Here is an 11703-nt window from a genome sequence, read left to right as displayed (position 1 = left end):
ATCTGGACTGCCCAGATTCCTGATATCTATCAGGAGGAAAGGCTGTCTGCTGGTCTCCAGATAGTGTGACCAACCCTTCTTCTGGCGGCTCAGGCCAGAGAGATTAGGGTTCTGATATCTGCAATAACTGAGCCTCTGGCTGGAGTTGGAATTCCTCCAGGAAGGCCCACCCATTGAAGAAAGACGAGTCAAGCCAGAAGTGGCACTCTTGCTGCAGTCTGCCAAGTTGGGCTGTGGGGCATATCTCTTTGGATCAAGCCGCCCAGCCTTCCTGGCTGCAGCAGGGAAACAGCACAGCCTGGAGTTATAGAGATGGATGCTGCCCTTCCCTGCATCTAAGGAGCTTAGTGTATTAGGCCACTATGAGTCTCAGTGTTTGCTGCTGCCCCTTCCTCAAGAAGTTCAAAGTGCTTAGGCAGTAGGCAGCTGCAGTTATGGTGCTGGTCCACCTTGCCCACAGGAGCTCATCAGGCTTAAGCAGATTCTAGCTGAGAGTCTGAGAATCTGCACAGCTCCAGAGTTTGGACCCTAGGCCCCAGTGGCATAGATTCCTGAATGACACTTTCCAATCTGTGAATTGCATGGTTGCATGGAGCATAGGGTTCCAAGCTGGATAGCAAGCTCACTTCCTTGTTATTGGGTCGGGGGCTCCTCTGCCTTATGTGGCTCTCAGGTGGGCCGCTGCACCATCCTGTGCTTGCTTCTTTGTTCTCTATGGATTATGTCAGCTATATAGTCAGTTCTGAAGAGAGAACCTAGATACCTTATTTTAGCAAGGTGGCCTTCAAACTTGAATCATATCACATACTATTCACATAGTATCATGGTTTCTTTCAGCCAGCAAGGGAAGCAGAGTTCCAGTAATTAATGCCATGATTGACATGGGGGACTGAATATTTGCTTCCTGGGTCAGGGAGGGAACTAACTGCTGCTGAGCTGGTGGAAGGCTGAAAGCTAGGACTGATTCCAGCTCTGCCAACAAGCTGTCAAATGGTTAGCCAGGTATATTTGTCATATTCGCCAGAGCATTTTGACTGTACTTCTGTCATAGTATTAATACTGAGGAAGGAGACCCAGGCCTCTGGGATTCCCTCCACCTCTGTAATCCACTGTGCATCTCAATAGAAGAGAGAGCAGGCCAGCTGGTGCCTCCTGAATCTCCTTCCTGAAAATAACACGCTTGATCTTGAGGAAACTCTCTGGAACACATTATTTTTACTTAAAACAAGATCAAACCAGAAATATTTTCAGATGTGAGTCCTAAAACTGTAAACCAGAACCCTTTCATTTGTGATTCCTAAAACTGTAAACAGAGATCTTTTCACATGTGAGTCCTAAAACTGTAAACCAACCCTTTCATCCGTGATTCCTGAAGTTGTAAACTGAGACCCTTTTTATATGTGATTTCTAAAGCTATAAACCTAATATTCTTCCACATGTAATATCTAAAGTATAAACCTATATAAAGGCAGAACCTTCCTTTGTTAGGTGAGCTGAATTTGGAGAAATCATTGCCTCAGCTCCCAGCTGTAATAAACCCTTACCTCCTGTATTCTGTGTTTGGGAGATCCGTTTCCCATCGTTTTTCCTGCTACAATACCATTGGCCTTTTCAGTTGTTATTTTTGGGCTTCTTTTATACCTTCGATAATGTATAGAATTCATAAGGATGAGGACTTAGCTATTTTCACCAGCACATGGAGTAGTGCCTTGCCCTGGAGTGTTCCTGGTAAATACAGACTCAATTGACTAGAATCAATTGATTAAAAGTTTTTCTACCTTTTAAAAATTGAATATAAATTCTTAAAAGTCAAATTACTTCCTTAAATATTGACACTCTTCCAGTAAACTTATGTTTATCCATTCCAGAAAATGGTGAAGCAGTCTTTCTTTCACTTCATAATATTTAAGATGATAAATTATATGGTATAGTCTTCAAAACATTAACAGATGCATAAAATGGACTCAAAACAAATTTTCTATACTACTCGTATTTATATTTGAATCCTTTTTTCTTCAGTACTGAAATAGTTACCATAGGTACATGTAATATAAACCCTGTAAAGGTTGTTTACAATTCCACTTGGGTATAGGAAGAAAAAATAATTTAAATATAAATATGAATAAGACAAAAAACTTGTTTTGAGTCCATTTGATGCATCTGTTAATGTTTTGAAGACTATACTATACAATTTATCATCTTAAAGATTATGAAGTGAAAGAAATGACTTGTATACAACATCACTGCAATTCTCTATGTGAAGCTCTATTAATAACATTTCTCTTGAAAAAATGAATTAAATAATTTTAAATTCATTGCATTATTATGCATATCACATAATTTCATTTAAAAATCTTTTTCTATAGAATGAGATCAAAAAAACAGATTTTGATTGCCAGTGTGTGATGTGAAGTATACAACCAGTGCTCCACATCCTGTTTTATAATATAAACATTCTTCAAAAGCTTATCTTTTTAGTACAAAATTTTTTCATATAACCTTCCCTTTATTTGCTCAGGTTTCAGCGATTGTACATGTTCATAAATTTTCATTTAATCATCTATTTTAACTGATGTGTAACTTCATTTTTTAAAAATTTGCAACAGTATAATTTAAATTTTCTTTAAAAATAATTATAGCCCCTATTTCCCTATTCCCACAGCAATAGGGAAATTGGGGCTATATTTCTTATTATAGTCCCTACTAAAAGAGACTATAATAGGGACATGCCAAATCGTGAATTTGTATGAGTAAATGAGCAGTTCCTACCTTATTCAAGAATACTCATTCATAATATATTGTCTCTGGTGATAGGAAAATGTAAGTTTCATTCAACACAAACACAGGAATGATTTGTAAAACATTTTATTGTCTGCTAATGATACATTTTTTGTTACAGAATTTGCTAAGTAAAGTGATTAAGCAAAAATCATTGTGTGCTTGTGTCATTAGTAAAAGCAACTGAAGTGTTTACTTCAGTTCCCCTCTCATATTCTGATCTTTTAATCCTGAAAAGAAATGGGAAAAGGAACAATAAAAATCATTTACAAATATTCTTAGTGAGTACCATTTACAATAATATGTATGCCTTCAGTTTTGTCAAAACAATATGCAACCATTTAAGTTGAACTCTACAATCTCCAAAATTTATCTGTTCCTTCAATGTGATTAGATATTAGGTGTCTATGAAGTCTGCTTCTACCTTCAGGACACTTAAAAACTATTAGTTTTACAATAAAATAACAATGGCTATCTTTGAGTATTTCTTAACACACCAGCTTCCAAGTTCATCACGCTATTTTATTTTTCATTAAAAAACTCTTAAGAAACTACCAATATTTATACTCAAATTTTACACAAAATGAAACTGAGCTTTAAAGGCTTCAAACTATCTGCCAAAAGTCGCCTTTCCATAAATAGCTTTGTTAAGGTGTAAGCACATTATAAAGACCATAGTGTTGGCACATTATAAACACAATGGTTTTAATTATTAATAAAGAGATAAATAAATGCATTTTCTATGTACAGAAAGAAAGGCTTTAGACTAGAATAGCCAATGATATAGGCACCAAATTATTTGGGATTCAGTCAACTTTCTTTTCCCTCCTTCTTTCCTTCCTTCCTTGCTTCCTTCCTTCTTCCTTCTTCCTTTTTTCCTTCATTCCTTTTTTCTTCCTTTTATCTCTTTTGAGTTTCACTCTTGTTACCCAGGCTGATGCGCAATGGTGGCACAAGCTTGGCTCGATACAACCTGTACCTCCCAAGTTCAAGCAATTCTTCTGTCTCAGCCTCTCTAGTAGTTGGGATTACAGGCATCTGCCACCATGCCCAGCTAGCTTGTGTGTATGTGTATGCATGTATTTTTAGTAGAGATGTGGTTTTACCATGTTGGCCAGGCTGGTCTCAAATTCCTGACCTCAGGTAATCCACTCATCTGGGTTTCTCAAAGGACTGAGATTACAGGTGTAAGCTACACTGCCCAGCTATTCTCTGTAAACATGCTCACAATTATGAAGTTGTATATGACATATATGATGATATTTTTATTCAGAAACTATTTATGTTTTTATAGTTGGACAGAGGCTTGAAAATGATCTGATTTTGTCATTTTCCCCTATTTAAAAGAAAAGAAAACACCCATTTATCTGAGTAACTTGCAGTACTGCCTCCTATTTGAGGGCAGAGCCAGAAGTGGAACATAGTTGTCCTTGCTTTGTAACTTGGTCATTTCCATGTCACTTCTCTCTGCTTCTCAGTAGTAAGTCATCAATAGCTTGTATAAATTGGAATTATAGTTGGATACATATACATAATATTATCACATGGTCTCATATATGTAGAAATAAGACTTTAGGGATGCGAATAAAGTTTGTTTTATTGACTATTCCCATTCATTTGTGAGTACTTCTCATAATGGGAGATTCAGAGCTAAATTGGAGTGACTTTTTACTAAAAGCTTAATTATCCACCAAATCTCAGCACCAAAAATTAATCAAACAGCACGTTTAGCTTAACCCCCTCCAATTCAGACTGAAAACTATTGAAAACAGGAAATCTTTCTGTATGTTTTTGAAGAGATTTCCCATCCACCTTTTGTAGCATGTTCAAGTATTTGCACTCTGAAAATTACCCACCCCATTTTTTCTTAAGCCTTCAGTGCAATTTTAGCCTATTTTTCATAGTCAATGCTTTTAAATGTAAGGAGAATCTATATTCCCTTATGCTTTTGACCTTAAAATTAATAAGGTTTAGCAGTATATATTTCTGTTAATTGGTTTTGGTAATATATGGACTGGTAGAAAATCAGTAATAGTAAATTTTAAACCCAGCATAAAACGTGTGATCTTAATTACCAAGCCATTTAGATAAATTTGTTTATAATGTGTAGGTACAACACATTTGTCAGACCAATAGAATCATAGACCTGTAAGTACTATAACTCTGGGCTGTAGTCCCTGGGTTGTTGGACACCTTAGAACTATGGAGCCAACTTTGCTGTATCATTTTCACAGGATTTGCACTGTAGTAGCTTCAGGATATACTCACCACTTCTTCCCGCTTGGTCTTGTCTATTGCTGGCCAAGCTTCCAGAGGCAGATCAGGAAGCATGGGAGGCAGGGGCTGCATGGGGAACATCGGAGGCAGAGGTGGCTGTGGCGGCAGGGGCTGCACGGGGTGCACAGGTGGCTGGGGCTGCATGGGTTGGTGAGACTGTGGCTGAACAGTCTGAGGCTGGAAGGGCTGCTGGACATGTGGAGGGAAATTTGGCTGGTGGTGTTGGGCTGGAATCATGGAGTGTTGGCCAGGAACGGGCATCATTGGTTGCTGGGGGACCACAGGGTGCTGAGCTGGCACCACTGGGATGTGGTGATGAGGCTGCAGGGTGTGAGTCGGGGGGTGCTGTTGGGACAGCACAGGGATGATTTGGTGGTACAGCCATCCACCCATAGGCTCGTAACCATAGGAAGGGTACTAGTGAGAAACAGAGAGGCAGGTTTACCATTGGCTCAGCTGACTGCAGCCAGAGAATCAGCAGTGTTTTCTTTGCCACTAATGTTCATAGGAATATTTTATTCATTTTTCCTTTCCAAAAATGTGTAACTGTGTACAATGATAGGAGTTTTTACAAACTAAATTTCCCATTAGTGTCTGTATGTGAAGTATATATGATATTTTCTTAAAACGGGAATTTAAATGCATGCCTATTATATTAATGGAATAAAGAACAAAACATGTACATACTGATGGCCTTATCATGGTCTGGTACCACTTCAAAGGGGTGAGCACCTTAAGAGAAAGAGATATTAGAATGCATTTATTTAACTTACTTTCATCCAATGCAGAAACTTACTGATGCAGTATGAAATACAGATGCACTATACACAATCCTACCAATATTGATAGCCTGAGAAGGTAAGTTCTACAAAAGAAAGAAGGTAAACATTTGTTGGGTGCTTTCTGTGTGTCAGGCACTGTGTTTACATCCATCGCACACATTTTTCATATGCTAGGAGGCAAGTATTAGGAGGCAAGTATTATTACTCTCACTTTTTAGATAAGGTATTGGGGAATTAAAGAGGTCCATTAACTTGACTGAGGTTACAAAGGAAGTAAATCTGTTTAATTCCATAGCTCCCATTTTTCACCATAAGAGCAAAACAAACATAAAATTATGGTTAAATATGACATAATGTTAATTTCATTTGTCCTTTGATGTCACAATGGGGAAAAAAGAGGTGCAAATATGGTCCCTCATCCTAAAAATGCAGATTTACTGATCAAATTTGTCAGTCTTTTAGGCTTAATAGAAAACCTTGCCTCAATTTTTTACTAATATTTGTCTTCAGCTTGTATAAGTAAATAAACTCACAGATTGTTACCTGAACTTGTGAGGGAAGTAAGATTTTATTCCTTTCTGAACAGTATACACTTGGTTAACCTCAGGTTTGAGGATTCTTTATATAGTAATACAGTGTTTAATAATTAGTAACTTTGTTTATGTTATACTTGACAAAACAGTTTTTATATTTGTTATCTATATTACTCTCCAAACAACATTTTGAAATGTGATTATTATAGTAATTTCCCTTCTCCAGATTTGGAAACCAGGGTTCCAAAGAGTGCAAATGATTTCCCTAAAGTCATATGGTAAGAGATTAAGGAGAACTTCAAACCATGACTTCCAAAACTTAACGCATTCCATTGTTCTTCAGTCTCTCATATAGCACTCGGTGACTAATATTTCAATAGCACCAAATGAGACATACATATAAAGTATGACTGTCTTAAAATTAAGAATTTTTTGAGCTTGAAGGAATTCTAAATAATAACGAAACTAATCCTTACATTTTACCAGCTGGGACAGAACCAAGCTGATCTGTCAAGGTTGATTTTTTACCCTATCATGAAGCATTCCTGAGCAATGGTTCATGATGAGTAAGCCTATGACCATGTTTAGGAAGGGAGACTGAGTTAGAGTGGCCAGGCAGGAGGGTGCTGGGACAACACAGGCTTGAGGCCTACCATCGGCACTTAAACTGGGAAGCTGATGGTAGAAACCATAAAATCAAGACCACTTGAGAAACCGCTTCATTTGGGATGAAGAATCACCCACAATTCTTTAGAGAGCGCAGGGCACTGTTCATGCAAAAAGTGATCAAAATTAGTAAAGAGAAAAATTACCTCATAGCTGAAGTTGATATAACCAGGGTGCCCAGGATGAGGTGGTAGCTTTTATAGGGAGGAGGAGAGGAGAATTGAAATAGAGAAGAAGGGATAGAATGAAGGAAGGGAAGAGAGAGGAAGAGATTAAATCAATATGCAATTGTTCACAATAAAGGAGACTGAAGCTACTTTTACAAAATCTATGTAGTACGGAATATATCTGAGGTCTGTTTTTAGTTAGAACAAATGAACTGTTTAGGAGAGGAGATTTCTTATTTTAAAGACATCTAGAAAAGCTGAGTGATTGTTGCTGGGGTTACAGGCTTACAGTTGGAGACCTGGAAGCAGAAACCAGGACACGTTTATTCTCCAGTGATTAGACAATGTCCTTCCCCCACCTCCAGTGTTGTCAATGAATCTTACCCTATCCTGTCCAAGAGTTTACTTGCTGATCAAACTGACAACATTGTGGGGAGAGAGTATGTTTCTCTTACACAATATAGAAATATCAACCAGCAAAGAATTGTGTCACATATGTTCCCCTGTAGCCTGGAGGTGATCAAGTACTTTAACTATAAAAGCATTTCTTTGTAATTGACAAGCAAAGTAAACAACACATCCATACAACAAAAGAAGCCACAGAAGCAACCACAAGGTAGAAATTAATAAATGCCAGCACAAGATGGGTGGAACAAAATAGAAAAGTATAAATCCTATGGAAATTAAATTTGATTTATGATGTTTAGTCCAATTATTTTTTTATTATTCTACCAATGTTTTTATGGCAGAAAAAAAATTAAGTTAAAAATAAAAGGCCATCTGAGTGGTGACTTGAATTAGAACTGTCTATCCTCTCAAAAGTGGGGGCCAAGTGTCTGGAACTTGCATTGTGGAACTCTGGTTGTGCCTGGGGTCCAGGCGAGGGAGAAGATAGACAATGATGAAAAACATCTCCCTCAAACATTAACTTCACTTAGGTTTGTATATATTATATTCCTTAAAAATTATTACATTTCATAGGAGGGTTTATTCATTCTCATCTGGATGTGAATAGTTTTAGTCAGATCCTAAACCATCTTATCAATACCATCTTAGGGAGTGGGAAAAGGGCTGGATTTGTAATGCTGGGACTCCTGTGGAGACTAGGGATTGCCACGATGTGGGATTTCAGGAATTCAGAGCACAGAATCTTGGTTTTGTGGCTGAGACAGGAAGAGAGGAGGTAGGTGTGAAGCTTGCTGGCTTCTGGTTGTATCAGCTGCTCTTTATGCCACCAAAAAGTAGATGCAGCTTGCTTCGCATGCATGGAATTTAAGTTATCTGCCCTTATGCACCTGTGTCCATTCAGAATGGGTCTGACACCCTATTCTTTAATAAATTTAAATACAAAATATATCACTATGTATCACGTATAGGCAGGATCCTGGGCAACCACAAGGAAGACACATACCAAAAGGGTGGGGCTTCAGAGAACAGTAAGATGTTTCTAGAAGTGGGTTCCTAACACAGAAATCTTACTCTCTGAGGAGTAACAGCTATAATATGTGGAGGGCAAGAAGAGATCTGGAAATTTGAGAGGAATTGCGTTTTAGACCAAACTGGTATTTTTGTTATATTTTTATAAGGCTAAATAAGCACTTTCTCTGGAGACATTTCAAAGATACCTTTCAAAAGCTTTCTCTATCTACAAATGGGTTGTATTATTACAAGCTAATGGTGTCAACAGAAACTCCTGGGTGCTTGTAAGAATTCAGAGTTATGGGCCCAACCTCAGCTGTACCAAATCAGAACCTCTGGTGGAGGCATCTAAAAAGCTATTTTATTTATTTAATTAATTGATTTTTTAATTTTTGTGGGTACATAATAGTTACATATATTCCTAGTGTACAATGTGATGTTTTAATATATGCTTACAATGTGGAAAGACTAAATGAGGCTAATCAATAGAACACTATTCAGCCTTAAAGGGGGAGGAAATCCTGTCATTTGCAAAGATGTGAATAAGCATGAAAGACATGATACCAAAATAAGCTAGGAAGAGACAATATATTGTTTTTGGGTTTTTTTTGCTCATAAAATGTTTCTTCAACACATAGATGTTTTGGGGCATCTGAGCTTAAACTGCTTTAAACCCTAAAGTTTCCCAAGTGTGGACAGATTCTTATTTCCAAGTTTGTAAATTGGACACCAACTTATGCAAATAATGTTTTACTCACAGGCATGGCAAAAGCTGCTCCCACAAGGCAGGCAAACAAAATCCAGGTCCCCATCTCTTGATGGTTCTGAAATCAAAGTGAACAACTGCTTTTCTCATCTCCTCTCAAACATGTACATCATAAAGGTGCCTTAAAAAACATAATCTGCATTTGTCTGTGGGTAGCAAATAGGTTGAGATTATTTTTTGCAAGGTTAATTTGTTCATATTTGATTTCAATTTCTCAGTGCGTTTTATTGTTTTGGAGTCACAGAAGTTAACATAAATCATTTTTCTTTCAGGTTGTGAACTGAAGAAATTTAGGAAAATAAATCATGTCCTTCCTGTCTGTCCATAGGGTCCCCTAAAGCCATATAAGCTAAGTGTAATTTTTAATTAATAATTGAAGGAACAAGTTTGGTTCTTAAGATTCAAGAGCTCAACAATGTATTTAACCATTATTACATAGCATTTCATCATCTTAAAATGAGAAGCTGAGAAATATTTTTGTATTGTTCATCTAAGTATTGATATTGTTAAAATCAAAGACATTATTTGAGGGAAAAAAAGCAAAGTTATTTGTCAAAACAGATTAAGAAATGATGGGAATTTAGTTCTAAATGTTTCAATCTTATAGAATTTCAGGGAAGCAAAATATGAGGTTAAATGGAAAGGCAAAGTTTTAGATGATGGTTTCGGTAATAAATAATGTATTATTTGATATATTTTTTACACAAAAATCTGTTCAAAGTAATAAATGCAGCCATGAACTATTATTTCAATTTGATTTACAAGTAATTAAAATAAATATTTGTTGTGAGTTTGGCTTCTAGGAACTCCTTTTGGGTTCTAAAATTAAAATCTAAATAGACATATATACAAATATTTTCATGCATTATAAAGTAAAAAAAATAGTTATGTAATTACAGTCAAATTTAATTATGAACCACAGAAGTAACTAATTCTTACAGCAAAAGTATTAGAAATATGGAATATATTTGCGTCTAAGAATAGGAATTACAGAAAACAAGTAAGCAGAATAAAAATGATACAAAATAGTGTGTAAAATCCACATACCTTTCAATATATTCAGAGAAACTTTCTTTGTGCCACACAGGAAGGTTTGGTCTTCTAGATTTTCTTTAACTATGAGGTCAATTTATATCATTCAGGGTATCCATAATATCCAATCAGATTTGTGAAGAAAAAATGTGTTGAATATGACTGCAGATTTCTGTATCATCATAATTTTTTTGCAACCATGGCTAAATGTAAGGGAGTATATTGTGATTAGTCCATATAGTCTTTCATTATGGGCAATAATATGTTAACAGTCAAAAGGAGCTTCATTGCACTGTTTTTAAGTTAGCAAATTAGTAGCTTACGCATGCCAAAACATTCAGACTTACGTTTAAGACAGTCTTATGTCATTGCCTGTGATCAATTAAAATTTTAAAATCACTACAGCTCTGTTTTCTGTTTTCCTTAAAGATATGTGTTTTGTTCCCTGTAGCTACTCCTTTGTCACCACTCTTTTGTTCAAAAATCTCTCCAGTGTGATCTGCAACTATTTGCTATCCCAACAACCATCATCCAAGGTTATCACAGTAGCAAAATTTTTATGTGTGATTCAACAGGAAGGACAAGAGGTATTTTACACATTGAACAACACACATAAAAATATATTTAAATACTTAAGAATACCTATCAGAAGGCATACTGCCCTAGCTACTTCATCCTACATGGCATATCAGCCTTTTAAAGTATGATGGCCCTTCTTTGTCCATGTCCTTCTAGCCCATTTCTGCTTTCTTTTGAAGAGGGAGACCCAGGCATCTGAGATCAGCTTCCCCTTTGACTAACACACTACATTTCAGTAGAAAAAAAGGCTGACTGACTGGCATCTCCTGTTTTACCTTCCTGTAGGGGGCAGGCTTGGTCTTGGGGAAACTCTCCAGAAGGCACTGTTTTTACTTAAAACAAGATGAAACCAGAAACCTGTTCACAAGTGAGTCCTAAACCTGTAAACCCAAACCCTTTCATATGTGATCCTGAAGCTGTAAACCAAAATCTTTTCACATGTGAGTCCTAAAACCATGAACCAAAACCCTTTCATATGTGATTCCTGAAGCTGTAAACCGAGACCTTTTTCATATGTGATTTCTAAACTTATAAACCTAAGATTCTTCCAAGTGTAATATCTCACGTATAAGTCCTTATAAACTCTCTGTGTTAGATGAGCTGATCTTTGGACAAATTATGCTCAGACTCCTGGCTGAATAAACTCTTTCCTCCTGTATTCAGTGATCCCCTTGTATTCGATGTTTGGGAGGTCTGTTTCCTGT

The 11703-nt window shown here is 36.7% G+C and overlaps 1 protein-coding gene across 2 annotated transcripts; it reads right to left on the bottom strand.

Annotated features, from left to right (window-relative positions):
- Window positions 1-2856: 2856 nt before the first annotated feature.
- On the bottom strand, window positions 2857-10536 carry AMELY (amelogenin Y-linked). Of its 2 annotated transcripts, XM_074392416.1 has the most exons (7): window positions 10436-10491; window positions 9381-9446; window positions 7183-7230; window positions 5870-5920; window positions 5743-5787; window positions 5047-5472; window positions 2949-3008 (listed from the first exon to the last, which is right to left on the bottom strand). In XM_074392416.1, the coding sequence occupies exons 2-7, from the start codon at window positions 9432-9434 to the stop codon at window positions 3003-3005; spliced, it is 630 nt and encodes a 209-aa protein (XP_074248517.1). In that variant the 5' UTR covers window positions 9435-9446; window positions 10436-10491; the 3' UTR covers window positions 2949-3002. The 2 variants fall into 2 exon arrangements, with proteins under 2 accessions (XP_074248518.1, XP_074248517.1); XM_074392417.1 differs by lacking the exon at window positions 5870-5920 and having other exon boundaries at window positions 2857-3008; window positions 10436-10536.
- Between the last annotated feature and the right edge of the window lie 1167 nt (window positions 10537-11703).

Source organism: Saimiri boliviensis, chromosome Y (genome assembly GCF_048565385.1).
Source record: "Saimiri boliviensis isolate mSaiBol1 chromosome Y, mSaiBol1.pri, whole genome shotgun sequence".
NCBI classification, from domain to species: Eukaryota; Metazoa; Chordata; class Mammalia; order Primates; family Cebidae; genus Saimiri; species Saimiri boliviensis.
This window is presented reverse-complemented; position numbering and strand designations above follow the sequence as displayed.